General features: G+C 35.4%; 2 protein-coding genes across 3 annotated transcripts; one reads left to right on the top strand and one right to left on the bottom strand.

The window, feature by feature from the left end:
• The first annotated feature begins 1351 nt into the window (after window positions 1–1351).
• Window positions 1352–5305, top strand: LOC148309017 (innexin inx2-like). Its single transcript, XM_088260757.1, has 4 exons — window positions 1352–1355; window positions 3370–3558; window positions 4078–4217; window positions 5096–5305. The coding sequence occupies exons 1-4, from the start codon at window positions 1352–1354 to the stop codon at window positions 5303–5305; spliced, it is 543 nt and encodes a 180-aa protein (XP_088116883.1).
• Window positions 5306–9067: 3762 nt separating this feature from the next.
• Window positions 9068–16242, bottom strand: LOC148309016 (protein-L-histidine N-pros-methyltransferase CARNMT1-like). 2 transcript variants are annotated; one of them, XM_088260808.1, is made up of 8 exons: window positions 16019–16242; window positions 15829–15895; window positions 11784–11915; window positions 10532–11048; window positions 9978–10127; window positions 9729–9880; window positions 9560–9641; window positions 9068–9314 (listed from the first exon to the last, which is right to left on the bottom strand). In XM_088260808.1, the coding sequence occupies exons 3-8, from the start codon at window positions 11909–11911 to the stop codon at window positions 9174–9176; spliced, it is 1170 nt and encodes a 389-aa protein (XP_088116934.1). In that variant the 5' UTR covers window positions 11912–11915; window positions 15829–15895; window positions 16019–16242; the 3' UTR covers window positions 9068–9173. The 2 variants fall into 2 exon arrangements, with proteins under 2 accessions (XP_088116934.1, XP_088116933.1); XM_088260807.1 differs by having other exon boundaries at window positions 9068–9311; window positions 16019–16106.
• Between the last annotated feature and the right edge of the window lie 2188 nt (window positions 16243–18430).

The raw sequence follows: 18430 nt of genomic DNA, 5'->3' as shown, positions 1-18430 counted from the left end.
ATTCTTCGTGGTCCTATACCTCTTCTTCGACTTCCTCTTCTTCCTCTTCTTCTTCTTGCTCTTGTTCTTCTTCTTCTTCTTTTTCTTCATCTTACGAAATTATTATTATTATTATTACTATTACTACTATTATTATGATAACTATTCTTCTTCTTCTTCTTCCTTCCTTTCCTTCTTCTTATTATTATATTCATTGTTATCAGTATTATCATAACTATTATGATTATTAGTTTTGTTATCATTATTATTATTCTTCTTCTTCTTCTTCTTCTACTACTTTTCTTCTACTTCTTCTTCCTCTCCATCTTCATCATAATATATATATATATATATATATATATATATATATATATATATATATATATATATATATATATATATATATATATATCATCACTCCGACTCGTAGTACTCGCGCAGCGTAGGGTAGTCGCGATTGCCGCGCGTCGCCGTCGCTTGACCGCGTTGCGAGCTCGATCCGGGCCATTCCCGACGAGCCATGGAGAGGGTCGAATTAATGTCAGACGGCGAGGCATTCGGCAACCTTAGGCCGATCATAGCTACTCCCGCGGTTCACCCTTCTCATTAATAACCTTATATTGATTAATTAATTTATTCAATTAATAATATTATCTATTGTAAATAATCCATCACTCCGACTCTCTGTTATCTCTCACATGAATAAACAATCACTCGTACTCCCCGACGAATGTCAGACGGCGAGGCATTAAGCCGTTCATAGCTACTCCCGCCGTTCACCCCTCCTTATATAATATTATATATATATATATATATATATATATATATATATATATATATATATATATATATATATATATATATATATATATATATATATATATATATATATATATATATATATATATATATATATATATATTATATTAAGCTGATCATAGCTACTCCCGCCGTTCACCCTTCCTTGTGTTTATATTATATATTAATAACTCCTCGTATAATATAATATATTAACTCCCACTCGTAGTACTCGCGCAGTGTAGGGTACGCGCGGCCGCTTGACCGCGTTGAGAGCTCGATCCGGGCCATTCCCGACGAGCCATCGAGAGGGTCGAATTAATGTCAGAAATAATATTGTAAATAATCCATCACTCCGACTCTCTGTTATCTCACATGAATAAACAATCACTCGTACTCCCCGACGAATGTCAGACGGCGAGGCATTAAGCCGATCATAGCTACTCCCGCCGTTCACCCTTCCTTGTATAATATTACGATGCATTCCGCATCATTTTCAAACACCGTATGTAAATTAAAAATGGTCTTACCTTTTGCGCAACACTGCACTAATCGACAAGAACGTTCCTGCTCGATGGGTCAGTCACAACTAATTTGTGACGGTCTTGAAAAGAAAAATACATAATTTCTTCAAAATGCAAAAACAACACTTTCTGCCCTGTAGGCCTGACAAGTTCCCTTGTTCGTACTATCGCTAGTACGAACAAGACTCACAGTTGTAGCTGCAGGAAGACGGCTGCTGACTTCGTGGTGGTGCTGGTTCTCTTGGTCATTTCTACCAAGACGGAGACTGGCTTCCGAAGTTCTGGACTGGGCTGGATCAGATGCACTTGAGAAGTCGACTTGATCGAGTTGTCCCTGATGCTGATGTACCACAGCTGCAGACGTAGTTAGCGAGATTCTGGATCACGATTCTGACACCACTGTAATGTTATGGACGGTCGCGTCGCGTGCGCTACGTGCGCGACGACAATTTGTGATCAGCGTACGCGTGCACTTGATGACGTCCACATTAAACAGGACACTTTAGTCCCCTTTTTGTCAGGAGGCAGGTTGGACTGAAGCGAGTATTAAATAATAACACGGTATCGACTATTTATATATTTGTTTATTTAAAAACAACAATACGGCAGTCAATACTCATGTGCTTCCAAACAGCTCTGTTAAGTTATGTTACACCCGACTCTCACGAAATACCAAATTAGACTATTTAAAAACCCTCTTGCTTTAGGGTAGAGAATCATAAAATGCTGTACCGATTTATGGCCATGGGAACGCATCTCAAACCAAAAGCCGGACAACATATTGCAAGCAAATGACGAGTCCCTCGACTTTCTAAAAGGACAATAAAAGTGCGAATGAGAAATGGCAGGGCCATTACACTATACCATTTGTATTAGCAAAGGATACTTTCAACATGCACCCTGAACCGGGATTGTGGTTTGGTCTGAAAGCACGAAAAACCAATGAAATATCTACGTAGTTAAAAAGTTTGAATCATTTTATCAATGAACCACGATTATTGTTTTAAAGTATTACATTATCGTAGAGAAGTAATGTCAGAACTACAACTCTTATATTCAATAAATGCTTAAAGCAAAGTTTTATAATCTTTCTTTTCTAAATCACTATAAAATATCTTCATATTCCACATTTCAATATTCTCAGGCGCCATGGTGCAGTTGGGTAGATGCTTGACTGAGAAGCTCGCGTCGGGAGTTCGATTGCCACCAATTACAGAATTAATTCAGGAAAGTTTTATTTCCCATTGGTCTGGAATGTTTTTGTGTGGTGATGTATATCAAATAATACTTTTATTTTAAAAGGACGACTTGATTTTTGAATCTTTGAACATAAATAATATTAAAACAACATTTTTATTTATGATTGGAAAAATAAACGGTATAATTTTCTAATTATAATTCTAACAACGTCAACATTCGAGAAAAAAAATACCGTGGTCAAATAGAAAAATTCATTCTTATCATATTGTAATTATTTGGAAATTCTATTTTTCTATATCTATTTGACATATTCTGATCATTTGGACACAATAAATTATGGAATTTCAACAATAAACGTTGTTGTTTTATGGTATATTTGAAAAATAAATCAATTTCTTGAACCGGGTAGCGTATGACTGGACCTTTATGTTCTTACACAATCAATTGAAAGTAGGTTCCTTCCTTCATTAATTTTAATATTTTTTTATTATGGAAATACTAAAAGTTCACCGGCAAATGAACAACTTTTGCTGGATTTTTGGTACTACCACTGTGAAAAATCATCTCGTTGGTAATTATTTTGCACATTTTTATCTACTATTAAACAATTCAATAATTTATTATTCATTCTTAACACAAAGTTAGTGCTTTAAATATAAATTATAATTCTAATTCTCTAACTATCCTTCTGTATAAAAAAAATTGAACATGAAAAAAACTATATTTACTTACTTTCTTATAAATGTTAAGAAAAAACATTATTTTTTTATTTATACAAAATGATTAATAGTTTTTCTTGTATATCCCAGAAACTCCTTTACTGGAGAGTTAAAATTTTGCGAGTAATACCCTCTTATATTGTGATTAGGTGAAGTAGGTAAACACATGGCCCATCCTGGGGTAGGACCGAAGAAGGAAGGAGATGAAGAGATCGTTCACCAGTATTACCAGTGGGTATGTCTGATTTTGCCCCTGCAAGCCGCATTCTTCTACTTGCCCCATGGCCTTTGGAAGTTATGGGAGGGAGGGAAGATCAAGACCCTTACTGAAGGTTTACGTGAGTATATTGCAAGAGACTATACCAAATATTTAAATATGTCGATACTCAAAACTCATAAAAAAACACGCAAATAATCTTTGAAAAAAAAAAAATGTTTTTTCATAACACGATTCTTTTAGAGATCCAAGAATGTAATTATTATTTACGAATCCCAATTTCACATCATATTCTGTTACAGATGATAATACTTATACCATTTTTCTGGGTTAATATACTCTATCAATTATATTTCAGCCACCATAAAAAGGCCCATTTTTAGAGTGCTATGGTATTATATTAAGTAATTGTAAAATTAAAATGTTCAAATATCACATAATTTTGGTGGTGTAGCATCCTGAAGATAGGCCATGTAATGGTGACCGAAACTACTACAGTAGCAACTGAACAACTGAAAATCTAAAAAAAATCAATTGATTTTAGTACATTCTAATGATGTTTAATCATGAAATATCCACAAAAAAATAACATTGTTACATGATACGTTTTTTTTATTTACTCTTATACTTCCAATATTAGGATCGACAGTTTTACCAGACACATGGGATGAGGAGCGCAAACTGCAGGTGATAAGGCACCTCATCAACACCAATCTCTACACCAGGAACCTGTATGCCTACCAACTTACTGTCTGCGAGTTGCTGAATCTTTGTAATGTTGTATGTATTACTTCATTTTACTGCTATTTTAAGGGTCTAAGAGTGATAAGTATACCAAATTATGCTTTTTCAGCCCATCCTTTAATGATTTATTTTTGGAATAAGTTTTTTTGTTAGTTTTAAAAAATATATATTGGTATGCTTTTTTCGTTGTAAAAAAGTATTCGATTTCTTGTTAAATTTGATATTTTATTTTTGGTCCTAATTATAAACAAAATAGTTATCCAAGTTGTTGTAGAGTAGAGTCAACCTAGAAACTTTGGCTCAAAGTCTGCAACATTAACCACTGTACTACAATTCGTTACATATCGGCATTCAATATCTCGATTGTAACATTATTGGTACCGTTGATAAAACATATTCCGATTGCCAATATTCTATGTGACTTACATTCAGTCTATTTCGCTTCCTATACGTCATGTTTTTGCCACGTTGACAGTATAGAATGTCGAGCGACAAATAAACAAATGCAGCTTTCAAAGGAATGCTCGGCAAATTTGTCTTCAGGTATTTAGATATGGCAGAATAATTGTATGTACGTGTATGTAAACCCTTATCCGCACCCCAATGGTGCATAGGGCACTGCGTGATATACCGCAGTGTTATCTTGATCGTATACACATGAAGGAAGGGTGATCAGCCCTCAGCTTCAGGTACCAGTCCAGTGTAGTATTGAATAAATATTACAGTGAAGAAATCACTTATATTTATTTGAACCCCCCTAGGAATCGAACCCGGGACCTCCAGAACGGTAGCCGAGCGTGCTGACCATTACACTACGGAGGCGGACGAACATTGTTTACATATGAAAATCCTTATACAGTGTGTGATATGGTGCAAAAATGATGTGCAACACTGAATATTTCAATGATTACCAGGTATTCCAAATCGTTTTATTGGATAAGTTTCTTGGTGGATTATTCGCCGGGTACGGTTCTGCAGTGGCCGCCTTTTACCAGAACCCATATGACCCTAAAATCATCGATCCAATGGAGCAAGCGTTTCCCAAAGTCACCAAGTGCTGTTCCATTTCTACGGAAGCTCCGGTACCGTACAAAACTTCGATCTCTTGCGCGTCCTACCGGTAAATATAATAAATGAAAAGATATTTGCTTTCATTTGGTTCTCGCCATCATATCTACCCTGGCTGTTCTGTAGCGCATTCTTGTGTTACTATGCCCGTGTCTCAGAGCTTACGTCATAATGGCGCAGGCTAAATTAGCACCCAAGCATCACATTTTAATATTACAAGCAAGTTTAGAGTGGGAGATTGGTTCATCCTACATTTGATGGATGCTCATCAAGATTTGCTCATTCTCTTAGGACAAGAATTGGAAAACTCTGGCAAAACACGTGATTTCATCTAAAAATTTCCTAAAAATTTTTTTGGTACTAATTTTTAAAATAAAATTTTATTTTCATTTTAAAAAGATAATTTGCGTTTTTTGGCACATATTATATTGCCAAGGTGAAATACAATAGTGTATCTAATCTAATGTTATTTAGGCAAAAAAATTGTATAAAAATTCCTTTTTTTTATTACTTTTTTAATGTCAACAAAAAACTTTATTTTTTATTATCAATATAAAGCAATTATTATTAGGATTTGATTCAAAATTATTAACTTTGATAAGTAAAGTTGAGTGTTATTATTAAAAACTATAGTTTTTTGCCACGATAAACAGCAAATATTTAATTTAAATGTAATAATAAAAGTAACGCATTATTTTTAGTGATGCTCAATTCAGAAGTAAATAGTAGATTAAGAGTCTATTTTTACACATATTTCACGTTACTGAAAACGACTTAGTATGTTTTTATGCTTAATTAACACATTGTTGTCGGGCAGATCTCCGCTCTTGTTAGTGCCAGGAGCGGGTGTTTTTTTTATGTATTTTAAAAAAAAATTACATTTGTGTATAAATCATCAAGATGAAAGTTTCTGTGTAGTATTTACCATACCTATTAGCGTATAACACAATTATTGTCAGATACACATACAGATAAAAATATTTCCTTCTCATAGTTTATCAAATATAAACATAACTATTAATTCAAAATACGTATAAACACCAGCACTGTAAAACAATTGAACATGCAAGATGACCAACATTACAATAAAATAACTAAATATGGAAATGGAGGGACACAGAAGAGGCCTATATCCACCAGTGGAGAACAGAAGGCTAGAGAAGAACCGACAAAGTAATTTAGCTTCAGATGTTTATGAACTTTCACTGCTGTTGACAGTCTGATACCTGACCCTGAATAGTGTAGCGTGTTTCCGTTTTGAATATTGAAAGCATTAACGTTGTGGATCATATTGATATATTATTTTGAGAAATAAAAAGACTTTGTTTTTTGATCCACTCACATTTTTACTAACCAACTAGTTACGGGAACAGGTTATTGCTGAAACTAGTTGGTTGGAAGTCTTTTTATTTCTCAGAATAATATAGTGTTTCCATTTGATGTTATCAGTTGAATCGTCGGTTGTGATGTGGTATTTCGCGCTTACATTCAAACCTGTATATATATGTGCCTCGCAAAAAATCAACAAGACAATCCGAAAAAAAATGTTTTTATACGTAACCCGCTTCCTGCGCACAATTAAGAAAAAACCTTTTTATGCGTGTCCCGACAACGTGTTAATATTATTAAAGATATTTTTGTATTGGTATCCTTTTTAAGTTATTTAATAACTTATTCAGACGGATGATGAAATTCTACTAACTACTTTACATTCCTAATATCGCTCACTCCTTTCAAGAACGTCATAAATCAAAAATCTTGTTTTTTCAGGAGAACGTTTTTAATGTTTAAAAATATAATACAATCTATTAAAAATAAATATCAAGCCACTTATTGAACTTTTTACTGTGCAACAGATCTTTTTAGGTAAAACCTGAAGGTTTTTTCTCCATTTGAAAAATATTAAGTATATTTAAAAGAATAATTAAACAATACCTTTTCTTCAAAATGCAAAAACAATACTTTTTGCCCTGTAGCGGGTAAATATTAAGTTAAAAATATGCCATTTTCGCTGGGATATAGTACATTTTCTGGGCATTCCAAAAATATGAAAAACTGAAAATTGACGATTTTTGATTTATGACGTTCTTGAAAGGAGTGAGCGATATGTACATAACCAAGTCACTAAAAATAATGATTCATATGTGCTTCTATTGTTACTAAAAATGTATACATAAAAGACTAAATAAATTTTGTTTATTGAATTGCTTTTTCACTGGATTAACCTTAAAATATTTTCTAATTGGGATGCTGAAAATATTCATAATTAATACGTAATAATAACCTAAGAAAATATTATTGGATACATTTTTATGCCTCTAAAGTGATGGAAATGCTCTATAACAATGGAGAAATGAGCAACATAAGAGGCCCGAAGTACTATCTCTTCCCGACCATCGTGCAAGGGAAAATAGAGGAGAAAAAATGTCTTCCCTTACAGTGCTAAAAACTTCCACGTGCACCGGTGATATGTATTTTGTACACCATATGGAAATGTGATTTAAAAACCAGAAAAATGTGAATATTCCTAAATGTTGCTTTTATTGACCATACTTGAAGTTGAAATGTAACAATTTTGTAATGTTAGCTCTGGCAAGGGTCTAAAAAAGGGGAAAAAATACATGGCAAGTACCGCAATAGCTGGCGTATCGACACAACCGTCGCGTAAGTTGATCTGCGCAGTAACGCAGTCAACCCGTTATGACATGCGCGTATAGGTACAAAGCACGCAACGCGCGCACACACAGACACGTTTGTGTATTGGTGATTTTATCTCTGATTATTTTGCAAATTATTTATTTTCATCGCTGCAAATGAATAACTTTATATTAAAATACATTCGTGTAATACATGATTATATTACGGAGGAACACAAAAATTCTGAGCCCGTATTTATTATAAATTCCCATTTTAAAAGTTGAGTTGTAGTAAATACATATCACCAGGACAGGAGGAGAAGGTTAAGGCTTAAGAGATATGTACGAAAATTTCTATCGAAAACTATCTTCAGAGTTCAAGAACTGCTCCAACTGCCAAGGGATCGAGCTAGCATAAAGTGAGATGGTGACTACTCTTGTTTTAAGATAACGGGTGGTAACTTATACCCAGGTTTGTATACATTTTAACTCTTTGAAGCGTAAAATTTGAGACTAAAAAAGCCCGAGTTGCGCAGAATTTTATTTATTGAAAAATTTACAAAAGTATGACCATGCACTGACAAGTCTAAGATTGCTGGCTTCGCAAAGTATGTATGCGACACTTATTGGTGAACGTTGTTAACTGTTAAAATAGGTGGGAGATAATATTCATTTGTGCTTCAAGTTATTCAATTTTTTTGAGGTGGTATAAAGAACATCCAATCGTATATATTTAGATATTAAAAAGGTGGGATCTTTTTAATTCTACCATGCTAAATGCCACTACATTGTTTAATTTCACATAAAATATTTTTCCAACAAGCTATTCTTGGGATATTATTTACTTGGAGTACCGTTATAGTTCGTTTAGGCTCAACCCTTTATAAATGTTCACGATATTCGGGAGAAAAAAATTACAAATTTGCAAGATGTCGAAAATCATTTAGATCTATATTTCAAGTCCAAACCAGCAAGTTTCTATGAAAAACGGATCGAAAAACTACCTGAGAGATGGCAGATAGTCTTAGACAATGATTGAGACTATATTTTGTAATATTAAAAGTACTATGCAAGATTTATGTTCATAAATGTGTCAAATAAAAATAATGGATTTCTTTTCGGTACCCCTAATATTAGGAGTGTCAGTATATTAAAAAATTATACGAATTAAATAAAACACAATTTATACTCCCAATATTGTATTTTACAAAAATAATTTTAAAAGGTAGGTTTAACCGATAAAATATAATATTTGCATTTGTGTGAGGTAAGTCAGGTTATCATTTGGTCATACAGAGATGTCGGGAGATTGTGAAGACTGGGTAGACTGTGACGGCTTGCGGCAGACCAGGAACACCGAGTTGTACTCGTGTTGAAGCATGGAACGCGGGTTATTGAAATATTTGGTTCTTACTGCAGTCTCGGTCTTCTGCAAACAATTTACATATTATTTGATTCAGTTACTTCATCTCATACTGGAGTCACATATTTATAAATCAAATAAATAGCGACCAGTCTTACATATATATAAAGAGTGGTCGTTAGCAAAACAATATTTTCATTATCTATTTAGCTTTTATAACTACAGCCTGTGCAACTTTAAATGAGAAAACCTGTTGATCTTTCATAAAGAATAACACGAGTGGCAAAGATGAATAAAGAATAGATAGATACCTCTATAACAAATCCTACTCGTTTGATGATATCGCGCAGCATATCGAATGGCAGTTCTATACTTTCTTCATTGTCCACGTCACTGCAAAATGAAAGGTATAATCAGTTTATTGTGTGGAGGTGAACAGTTGCAGTTTGCGGAGGTGAGCAGAAGCGTGATATATCTCACCAATAGGGATAGAGAAGAGGACCGATGTTGACCCAGATTCCTTCCGGTTTGAGGATCTTGTAGATGGTTTCTGCAAATTCGATGACGTTTGGAGCGCAGTCGATAAAGAAACATGTCGCCACACAGTCCCACTCATCTGGGGCAGTGTACACCTGCGGGGGAAAAGAGGGTGAGTAAGGTGCAATGGTAGGATATGTCACGGCTTGGCACTCTCACGGTGCACTAGCACTCGTGCACAATGAAGCTCACCTCCGCAAAGTCCCCGGCCTTCATGGAGAAGGCGGGGGGGTGAAGACCTGCCGGGTTGATGTCGGGGAAGTGCACTGCGCGGAGCCGGTCCTCGCTCGACTTGTTGTTCACAAACTGGTGTACCCACGGGTGGATGCTATACTTGTTCACCTGCAATTATATTTATTGCCATATGTATTGTATATCGGAGTTTATATACCAATAGTAACATGTAAAGAAATATCCTAAGAAAACGGACCTCCTGGATGAAAATCAACTGGTATGGAAAAAGTATTTTTTACTATAATAGATATTTGTTCAGGACTTTTTAAGGTAGAATTTTGTATTTTTTAAATTTATTTATTTATTACGATTCTGTAAAATATTGTAAGAATGCACTGTAGTATTTCACCTTTACATAGTTAAACTGAGAGTTTGGTTTTCTTACACACCTCGAACATTCACTTTGAAGGAAGACCAAGCTGTGCCGAAGCTTGGATTTCAAATTATAAAAAAATATATATTAAGCTAAGTTGTAGTCCAAAAGACGAATACCTATAGCTATAGGACGTTACCTCGAGGCACTTGTTGAGTACAAAGTTACTGGCGAACAGCATGAAGGAGGAGAACTCGTTGCCCTGGCAGGTGTAGCCGCGCACGCCGATCTCGTAGGCGAGGCGGCCGAGTCCCGCTCCGGGCACGAGCACTCTCACGCCGGCCGGTTTCGGGAAGTGCTCTGCGATCTCCTCCAGGATGGGCAAGAAGCACTGGCGGCGCTCCTCGGCGCCGGCCGCGCTCCAGTCGCGCACCACTTGCTTCAGTACGTACTGCACTTTGCCTATGTCCTGCGCGGAGGGTCGCGGCGCCTCCGGACCCGTGCGCTCCTCCGCCGACACGAGATCCTGGCGCGGCACGTTCTCGAAGATGGTGGCCGCGTTCTCCACCAGCGCGCAGATGACCTCATGGTTGTGCAGCACGGCGGCGCGCGCGCTCTGCAGAGAGCGGACGTAGCTGCCGAGCCAGCGCCGGTGCCGCTCCGGCAGCATACCCGTGAACTCCTCTCTCCGGGATATGCTCTGCAGCACCGCCGTCCTGTGGACTCAAATTATTAAGCAAAGGAGAGATCTAGAAAAACACGTCGTACATCTTGCTAAACAAGCATTCTGGTTACGTAGAGTTTTGACATAACTAGATTCTAGGTTCTGATTGATTTGGTCATCTCGAGTCTTTCTTGGCTTTTTTTATTTTGTTTTTTCCATTCATATTTGACAAATATGCTCTTTTAGTGACTCTCGTTATCCATCCATTGACATATCCAAACCACTTAAAAGGATCGTTCTTATTCTTTTAAATTATTTCTTTCTAATAACTTCATTTTTATTTTTGTAAAACGAGTATATTAATTTTCCACACATTCATCTAAGGGATTGTGTTTTAACAGCGTTCACTCTGCTTTCATTCTTTTGCCAACTTCATGGTACGCTTCCATGCATCAGTGCAATATCGCTCCGCTATTATTAGCTTGGCATATTTTCCTTATACAGTACTTCCATGGGCATATTTTTATTTGAAATTACTGTAAACGGTGGGGAATTTGTGACGCCATAAATTAGTTCCCCATTTTTTTTTCATACAATGGAGACCATATGGAATCAAAGCTAAATCATCCATGTTCAAAATACATTAATAAAAACAAAAGCTCATGTTTTTATTAATACATTATGAACTTGAATGATTTAACATCGCTTCAATATGGTCTCCTATGTTTACGGAGAGGTATAATTATATAAATAACTAATTGATACAATAATTAAGAAAGCATCATACTTGTAATATTTAAACGCTGCCAAAATAGAAAGGTAATGTTGCTTTTCATTTTCGTCATTGAATGGATTATCCGGAACATTCCCATCACCACTACCACTTTCCATTCCTTCACCACTACAACTTTCCATGTGCCTGGAAAATAAAGAGCCATTATACACCAGTTGAATTTGTAAAATACGTTGATCGTTTCAAAATCAATGATAAAAATATACAGCTCTGTATGGTTTCTTAAACAATTAGTTAGATCGTAACTAGCTGTAATTAGTTAGGTCGTTCTTCACGCACCACCCTCAACTTCTTCTTCCTGGCTTACATCTTATTGTCGGAGTCAGCTCTCCTCGTCCTCAGGCATTGCTGACTGACCGCGATCAGTGCTCGCTAGTGGCCTTGTGCTCAGTGTTGCCATATGTCACACCAAAAAGTCTGTAAATCTGTATGAATCTTTGCAACATTGCATTCGTACTGTAGTTAAAATGTCGGACGATGAAGACGTGATTCTTGGTTCTGGGATTTCGCCGTTTCTCCGCAGGGGTAGGCAGAGAGGATGGAACGCCACACTCTTCTGTCCTGACATACACTCCTCGCCTCCTTCACATCCATACATCTAGTCATACATGCCCTCCGATTACGCAGACTTTTGACACCGCCAGATTTTAGGTTCCGATTGATCTGATCGTGCCAAGTCTTTTTCGGTCGTCCACGTTCTGTTTTCCCTCTCACATTCGCCACATATATTTTCTTAGTCATTCTCTCGCTATCCATTCGCTCCACATGTCCATACCACCGCAAAGAGCTCTTCCTAATCTTTTCAACTATTCCTCGTTCAGCCTTACATTCCTTTCTTATATCGTCGTTTTTAATAGGGGGTTGAATTAATTCTCGCCGTTTTTTGTAGTATTTTGAATCGAAAAAATATTTTTTTTTAAAGTAAGAATTTATTCAAAGTATTGCCATTCTTTCTCGACTACTTTGGCCCATCTTTCAGGAAGAAGTCGTATTGTTCGATGCGTCCGACTACAATGTGTTAATATATTTAAAATATATGATGATTTTTATTCCGACTAAAATTAGGTGTCTGAAATGGTTTTGTGGGATATATGCTTCCCACCACAATCATCTTTTTACAGAGTATTTTTTAAAATATCTTTATTTTACATTAATATTATAAAATGGCTTCTTAATAATTACGGGTAAGTAATTTGAAATAATTAAAATGAATAAAATTTGCCCACCAAAGGGTTAAGTAATGAAAGTACTCGGTGATAATCTCATATTTAGAAGAAGGCTTTAATAATAAATTCCCGCACAACTATTATTCCAATATCTGGATAAAGTATGTATGATACTAATAAAATCACCTGTGTGCGGGGAACGTTGCAAAATGTACACTTATAACTTTTATTTTTGTGCACTGGACATACTCGATACTGTCTTTGTGGGTGTTTTATTTACATCTATGAATTATCACACGAGATAAAAAGGCAGATATAATTTGGGGATTATCCTTGTCCACAAAATCATTTCATTGATGAAAAGATGGGTTGTAATTTGAGAGTTATTATTGCCTACCATTAAGATAAGGCAGACTGTAATTTGAGAATATTTATGGCCTACGGAAATTATTTCATTGGAATAAGAAGAGACAGGTTGTAGTTAAAGAATTCTCATTGCTGACATAAAAATCATTTCACTGACTCATTACTCATTACTCAAGCTGACCCAGCTGTGCATGAGTATGTGTGTATGTAAAATAAACAATGGCTTATCATATGTTTTTATTTATGTGTGTAATTTGAAACGTATTGGAAGTGTTGACATAAAAAAACTATGAAATGAGTTGAAATACCTGACCCGCCTTAAAGTCAGTTGGCGTGAAAGGTATTAGTAGTACTGCCCGCTCCGCAGATAAACACCAGTCAGGCGAGCGGGCAAGAGTATCCTAACTAACTACAGGTCAAATCTCAGTATTACGAACTTCAGGGGACCAAAAAAATATTTCGCTGTAATAAAAATTGCTACACTAGATGTATTTGACTATGATTTTCAAACTGTGAGACTTTATTCCAAAAAAGAAATTTATAAGCAAAGAAAAGTGAATTAAAAAACAAGTTCAAATACGTTTTTTTTAAATTTTTTTAAAAAAAAATTGGATATTTTCTTTTGAACTTCTCAATGTTTTAAAATTAATAATAACATCATTTTAAAAATTTGAAAAAAAGTTCGTTATTCTGAGATAGGCTTCGCTACATTGAATTTTGGTTCAGTGCATTTTATATGAAAGTTTTCCCGGGACGAGTCGCTGATTCGTTATATTGGAAATTTTGTTAATTCGGTATTCGCTACAAAGAGATTTGACCTGTATACTAACTTGGACAGGCGCCGCGGCGTAGTTGGGCAGACGCTCGACTGCGAAACTAGCGTCGCGGGTTCGATTCCCGCCAATTGCAAAATGAATGCAAGAGAGATTTATTTTCAATCGGTCTGGGTGTTTGTGATGTATTTTTCAAAATGAATTCAAGAATTTGAAAATAAATATTTTGATTTAATTTATTACCCAAAATTAGTTTTATTTGGTTCCGTACAAAATTAAATTCGTAATTTCTAATAATAATAATAAATCCCTTACCGCACCCCAATGGTGCATAGGGCACTGCTTCATATAAACGCAGTGTTATCTCGATCGATTACACATGAAGGAAAGGTGATCAGCCCTCCACTTCAGGTACCAGTCCAGTGTAATATTGAATAAATATTAGAGTGAAAAAATCACCGATATTTATTAAACCCCCCTGGGAATTGAACCCGGGACCTCCAGAACGGTAGGCTAGCATGCTGACCATTACACTACGGAGGCGGACGTAATTTCTAAAACCCGTAAAATGTTTATGTAAGAAATAGCGGACTTTAAATGAATATTTACACCATTTTGGGCAATTCCGTGTTTATTTTTCAATAAAAATTAAAAACATTTTCACTTTATTTAAAATAAATTTTAATTGCATTATGAACAAAAATTTATCTCGAAATATTAACTCAAGAAAAATCCCAGAATCATTTTGTGGTTTTTGGAGCTAACCGCCACGTTTTGTATTTGAAGATAATTACTTAGTTGCATTTTGTTAAAAATTCTATCTATTATGACGTTGACTTAAAATATAGTTATAAAATTAAATACAGAAATTATTTGAATTCAGTAAAAATAAAAATGTATACAGCCACTACTTCATGCGCATGTGCGCGCGCACACGCCGACCACGTTCACGCGCACACGCCGACCACGCTTCACGCGCATGCGACGATGATGCGCGAAAATGATGCGCTCGGATAATTTAAATTCAAAACTATCGAAAACTTGAAAATTCTCATACAAAACTTACGGCACATCATCCTATTGCTATGTAGCCTATTTTGATAAAAACCCGACGAAAAAAGGCTCTTTCTGTACTGGGTCTGGTCAGAGCAACCACCGCTGGGCGCTTTTTGTTCGAGGGCATCGGGCTTTAGGTGTTAATAAAAAAAAAAAAATTAAAACAAATGAATTGATTTTGTAAATTAAAAATAATAATTAAAAATATCCGTGAAAAAAGATGGCGGAATGCTAGTTCCACGGCGTTACATGAAATAAAAAGCCATAAAAATGCACATATCAAAATAATATATGCGATGACGAATTATGACACCTTTAATAAAGCTGAATTAATTTAAGTATTCCATTCGCCAGGAACTACGCTTGGATGGCTTGTCTCTGGCCAATATCTGTACCCGACGGATTCTCCAGTTCTTTGGACACGTTGCGCGTGGCAACGAGGATAGCCTGGAACGACTAGTTGTGATCGGTAGCCTGGAGGGAAAGAGAGGGAGAGGAAGATCCCCACACGATGGACCGATCAAATTAAGGCAGCAGCAGGCACCTCAGTGGTTGGAGCGCTACGTGCAGCGCAGTCAAGGCATAACTGGAGAAGAGTCATTGCTTCTGCAAGGGTCACAACCCTCAGCAATGAGGATTAAGACGGAGAAGAATTTAAGTATAAATTATAGTACATACCCTAGTATCAGCTTCCGTTATGTAGATGATAATAGATAATCCCGGATTGCTTCTTTCCGTGGAATATCTGTAGCCAATTTGTTTCAATTTAGTTGCAAAAAAAGATATCTTCGAAAACAGCACAGGTACTGATATGAAAGTTACAATGTAGAAAAGATTTACTGTAGGATCAGAACGGTAGGATACTTACAACAATATATTGGTGACGCCACGTGGAGCTCCAACAACGCGGCACTATCTGCCGTACCAGTGTCGCACACCGCCAGTAAAAATATGCAAATAATACACAAAGAACTAAACGAACGCAATTGTCTTAATTTCAGCTCGAATCCCATAAGAATCTTAACTTAAAAGAACGAGAAACCCCGTGAATCTATAATGCGGATGCCGGCCACCATTAATCGAAGGGAAAAGAACCGGAAGTTGAAAATACGCTAGCATCTAAAAACAAAAAAACATATCCTTTTTGGTTGTGCTCATTTACCTATTGGAAGTTTATCGATCGATCGATTAGGTAGGTAGGTAGGTAATACCGCAAAAATCGTGGCAAGCGTCAAATTGAAGGGTATTTTCTCTTTAAACCATTATTCGCACCCTAATGGTGCATAGGGCACTGCTTTATATAAACGCAGTGTTATCTTGGCGTTAAAACATTTTTTTGTTTTTTTTTAAATGAACATACATTGTATGCATTTATTTAAAGAACAATTTTAAACATATTTAAAATACTTTTTGCAGATACCCACCAAGCCACCTTGTGTGTCTTATCGGTGCAGTTCTTTTAACACAATTTTTTTTATTGTTTTTATCTATTTTAACCTAATATACATACAAAAAAGGGAAAAAATTAGGAATACAAACTATTTTACAATTTTTATATAATTAACTATTGATCATATACCCATCCCTTTATTTTACCTTTGTTCCATATTTTATTTTGACCTCTAACCTCCGTCATGAAGGAAAGGTTATCAGCCCTCCGCTTCAGTTACCAGTCCAGGGAATTATTGAATAAATATTACATTGAAAAAATCAGTTAAATTTATTTGATCCTTCCCTGGGAATCGAACCCGGTACCTCCAGAACGTTAGTTGAGCGTGCTGACCATTACACTATGGAGGTGGACGCAATGGGTATTTAAGTGAAGTATAAAGTTTAATTTCAGTAAATGGGGTATAACGACTCATGGAACTTTATTGATATTCTCATTACTCATTTAGTATTTCTTCTCCATTTTGTTTCCTATGTCATAAAGATCAGTATTCCATTAGATATCTATATACATACCACTTAAAGGTCCAAAAATAAGGATTGATCACTTGCCGTCATTTATAATGAATTAATACATTAACACTTCATCGGATCGAGACCCATTGCACCGTTTAGGTGCGGATAAGATTCTCATAATAAAAAAGAAGTAAAAATAATAATAATAATGTAAACTCATTTTAACAAGATGGCAAATGTTTATGCGTAAAAATTTTCATTTAAAAATGACAGCAAATTATTGTAACTTAAAACATGAAGAGTAAATCCACTCATAAAAAGGCTATAAAACTTATAAGATTTCGATATCTCTTGGGCGTAAAGTAATTTTAAAAAAAATTAAAACGGTTTATGAAAATATCGACATAATAATCGATAATTCTCGTTTATCCAAGCAAGCACTTTCTCTTTGGCCATTTTGAGTACATCGTTTTTTGAGAAAGTCTGGTAAAATTTTCACGGTGTAAAAAGGACCGAAGAGAGAGCAGCGTCAACGGGGGACTTAAAAAATTTTCGACCGTCTGGTACTATGTATTGAATATTGGTAATATTCAACTTATTAATGATTCAATATTTAGTTTTATACATTGTTTTTTTTATATATCTGTTACTTGTGTCGAGTAAAATCGATTACAAAGTGTTTTACGTAAAATTAATTAAAAAAATTGTTCATATTTTGCTAGGTTTCCACTAGAATAGCAAACACTGGTCGGCACGGTGAATGCATGTAGTGAACTCGTATATAGCATAATTCGTAAACGTGGTGACGTTGAAATTTGATGTGTACCTCGGGTTTGACGATTAAATAATGTACGCAAGTTAGCGGTTGTGGCAACCGTGATGTCTTAATTTGGGTAATCGAAGCTTATCAGTATCCTCCGAATTAGGTTTGTTTTTTTTAATGTTTTACATCTGGAATTTCCACGTCATCTTGATAGGATTTTCTGTTATTAGACCACTTGTGTTACTATATCTACCTGTGTTCATTATTTCTTACGACAAGCAGATATGAAAACTAATCGGGACTGTAATTTCAAAACGTATTTTATAATAATAACCAGAAAAAAGATTGTACGAGTAAGAATATAAATAAAACACTTTTTTAACTACTTAATTATTTATTGTTACGACTAGTTTCGGAAGCTATAGATGCTTTTAAATATGCGATAGAATATTTTTAAAATACTCAAACTCGTAGATGGAAGCATCTGTAGCTTCCGAAACTAGTCGTAATAATATAATCCACAAGTGGTAAAAAACAAGTGTTTCATTAATAATTTAATCATGCCTTATGGTAAAGTGATTGCCGAAACAATAAATATCACACGAACAAGAA

This window comes from Brachycentrus maculatus, unplaced genomic scaffold (assembly GCF_059751285.1).
Source record: "Brachycentrus maculatus isolate JH-2025_06_01 unplaced genomic scaffold, ASM5975128v1 h1tg000142l, whole genome shotgun sequence".
NCBI classification, from domain to species: Eukaryota; Metazoa; Arthropoda; class Insecta; order Trichoptera; family Brachycentridae; genus Brachycentrus; species Brachycentrus maculatus.
The sequence above is the reverse complement of the archived record's forward strand: the minus strand, read 5'-3'. Positions and strand labels throughout refer to the sequence as shown.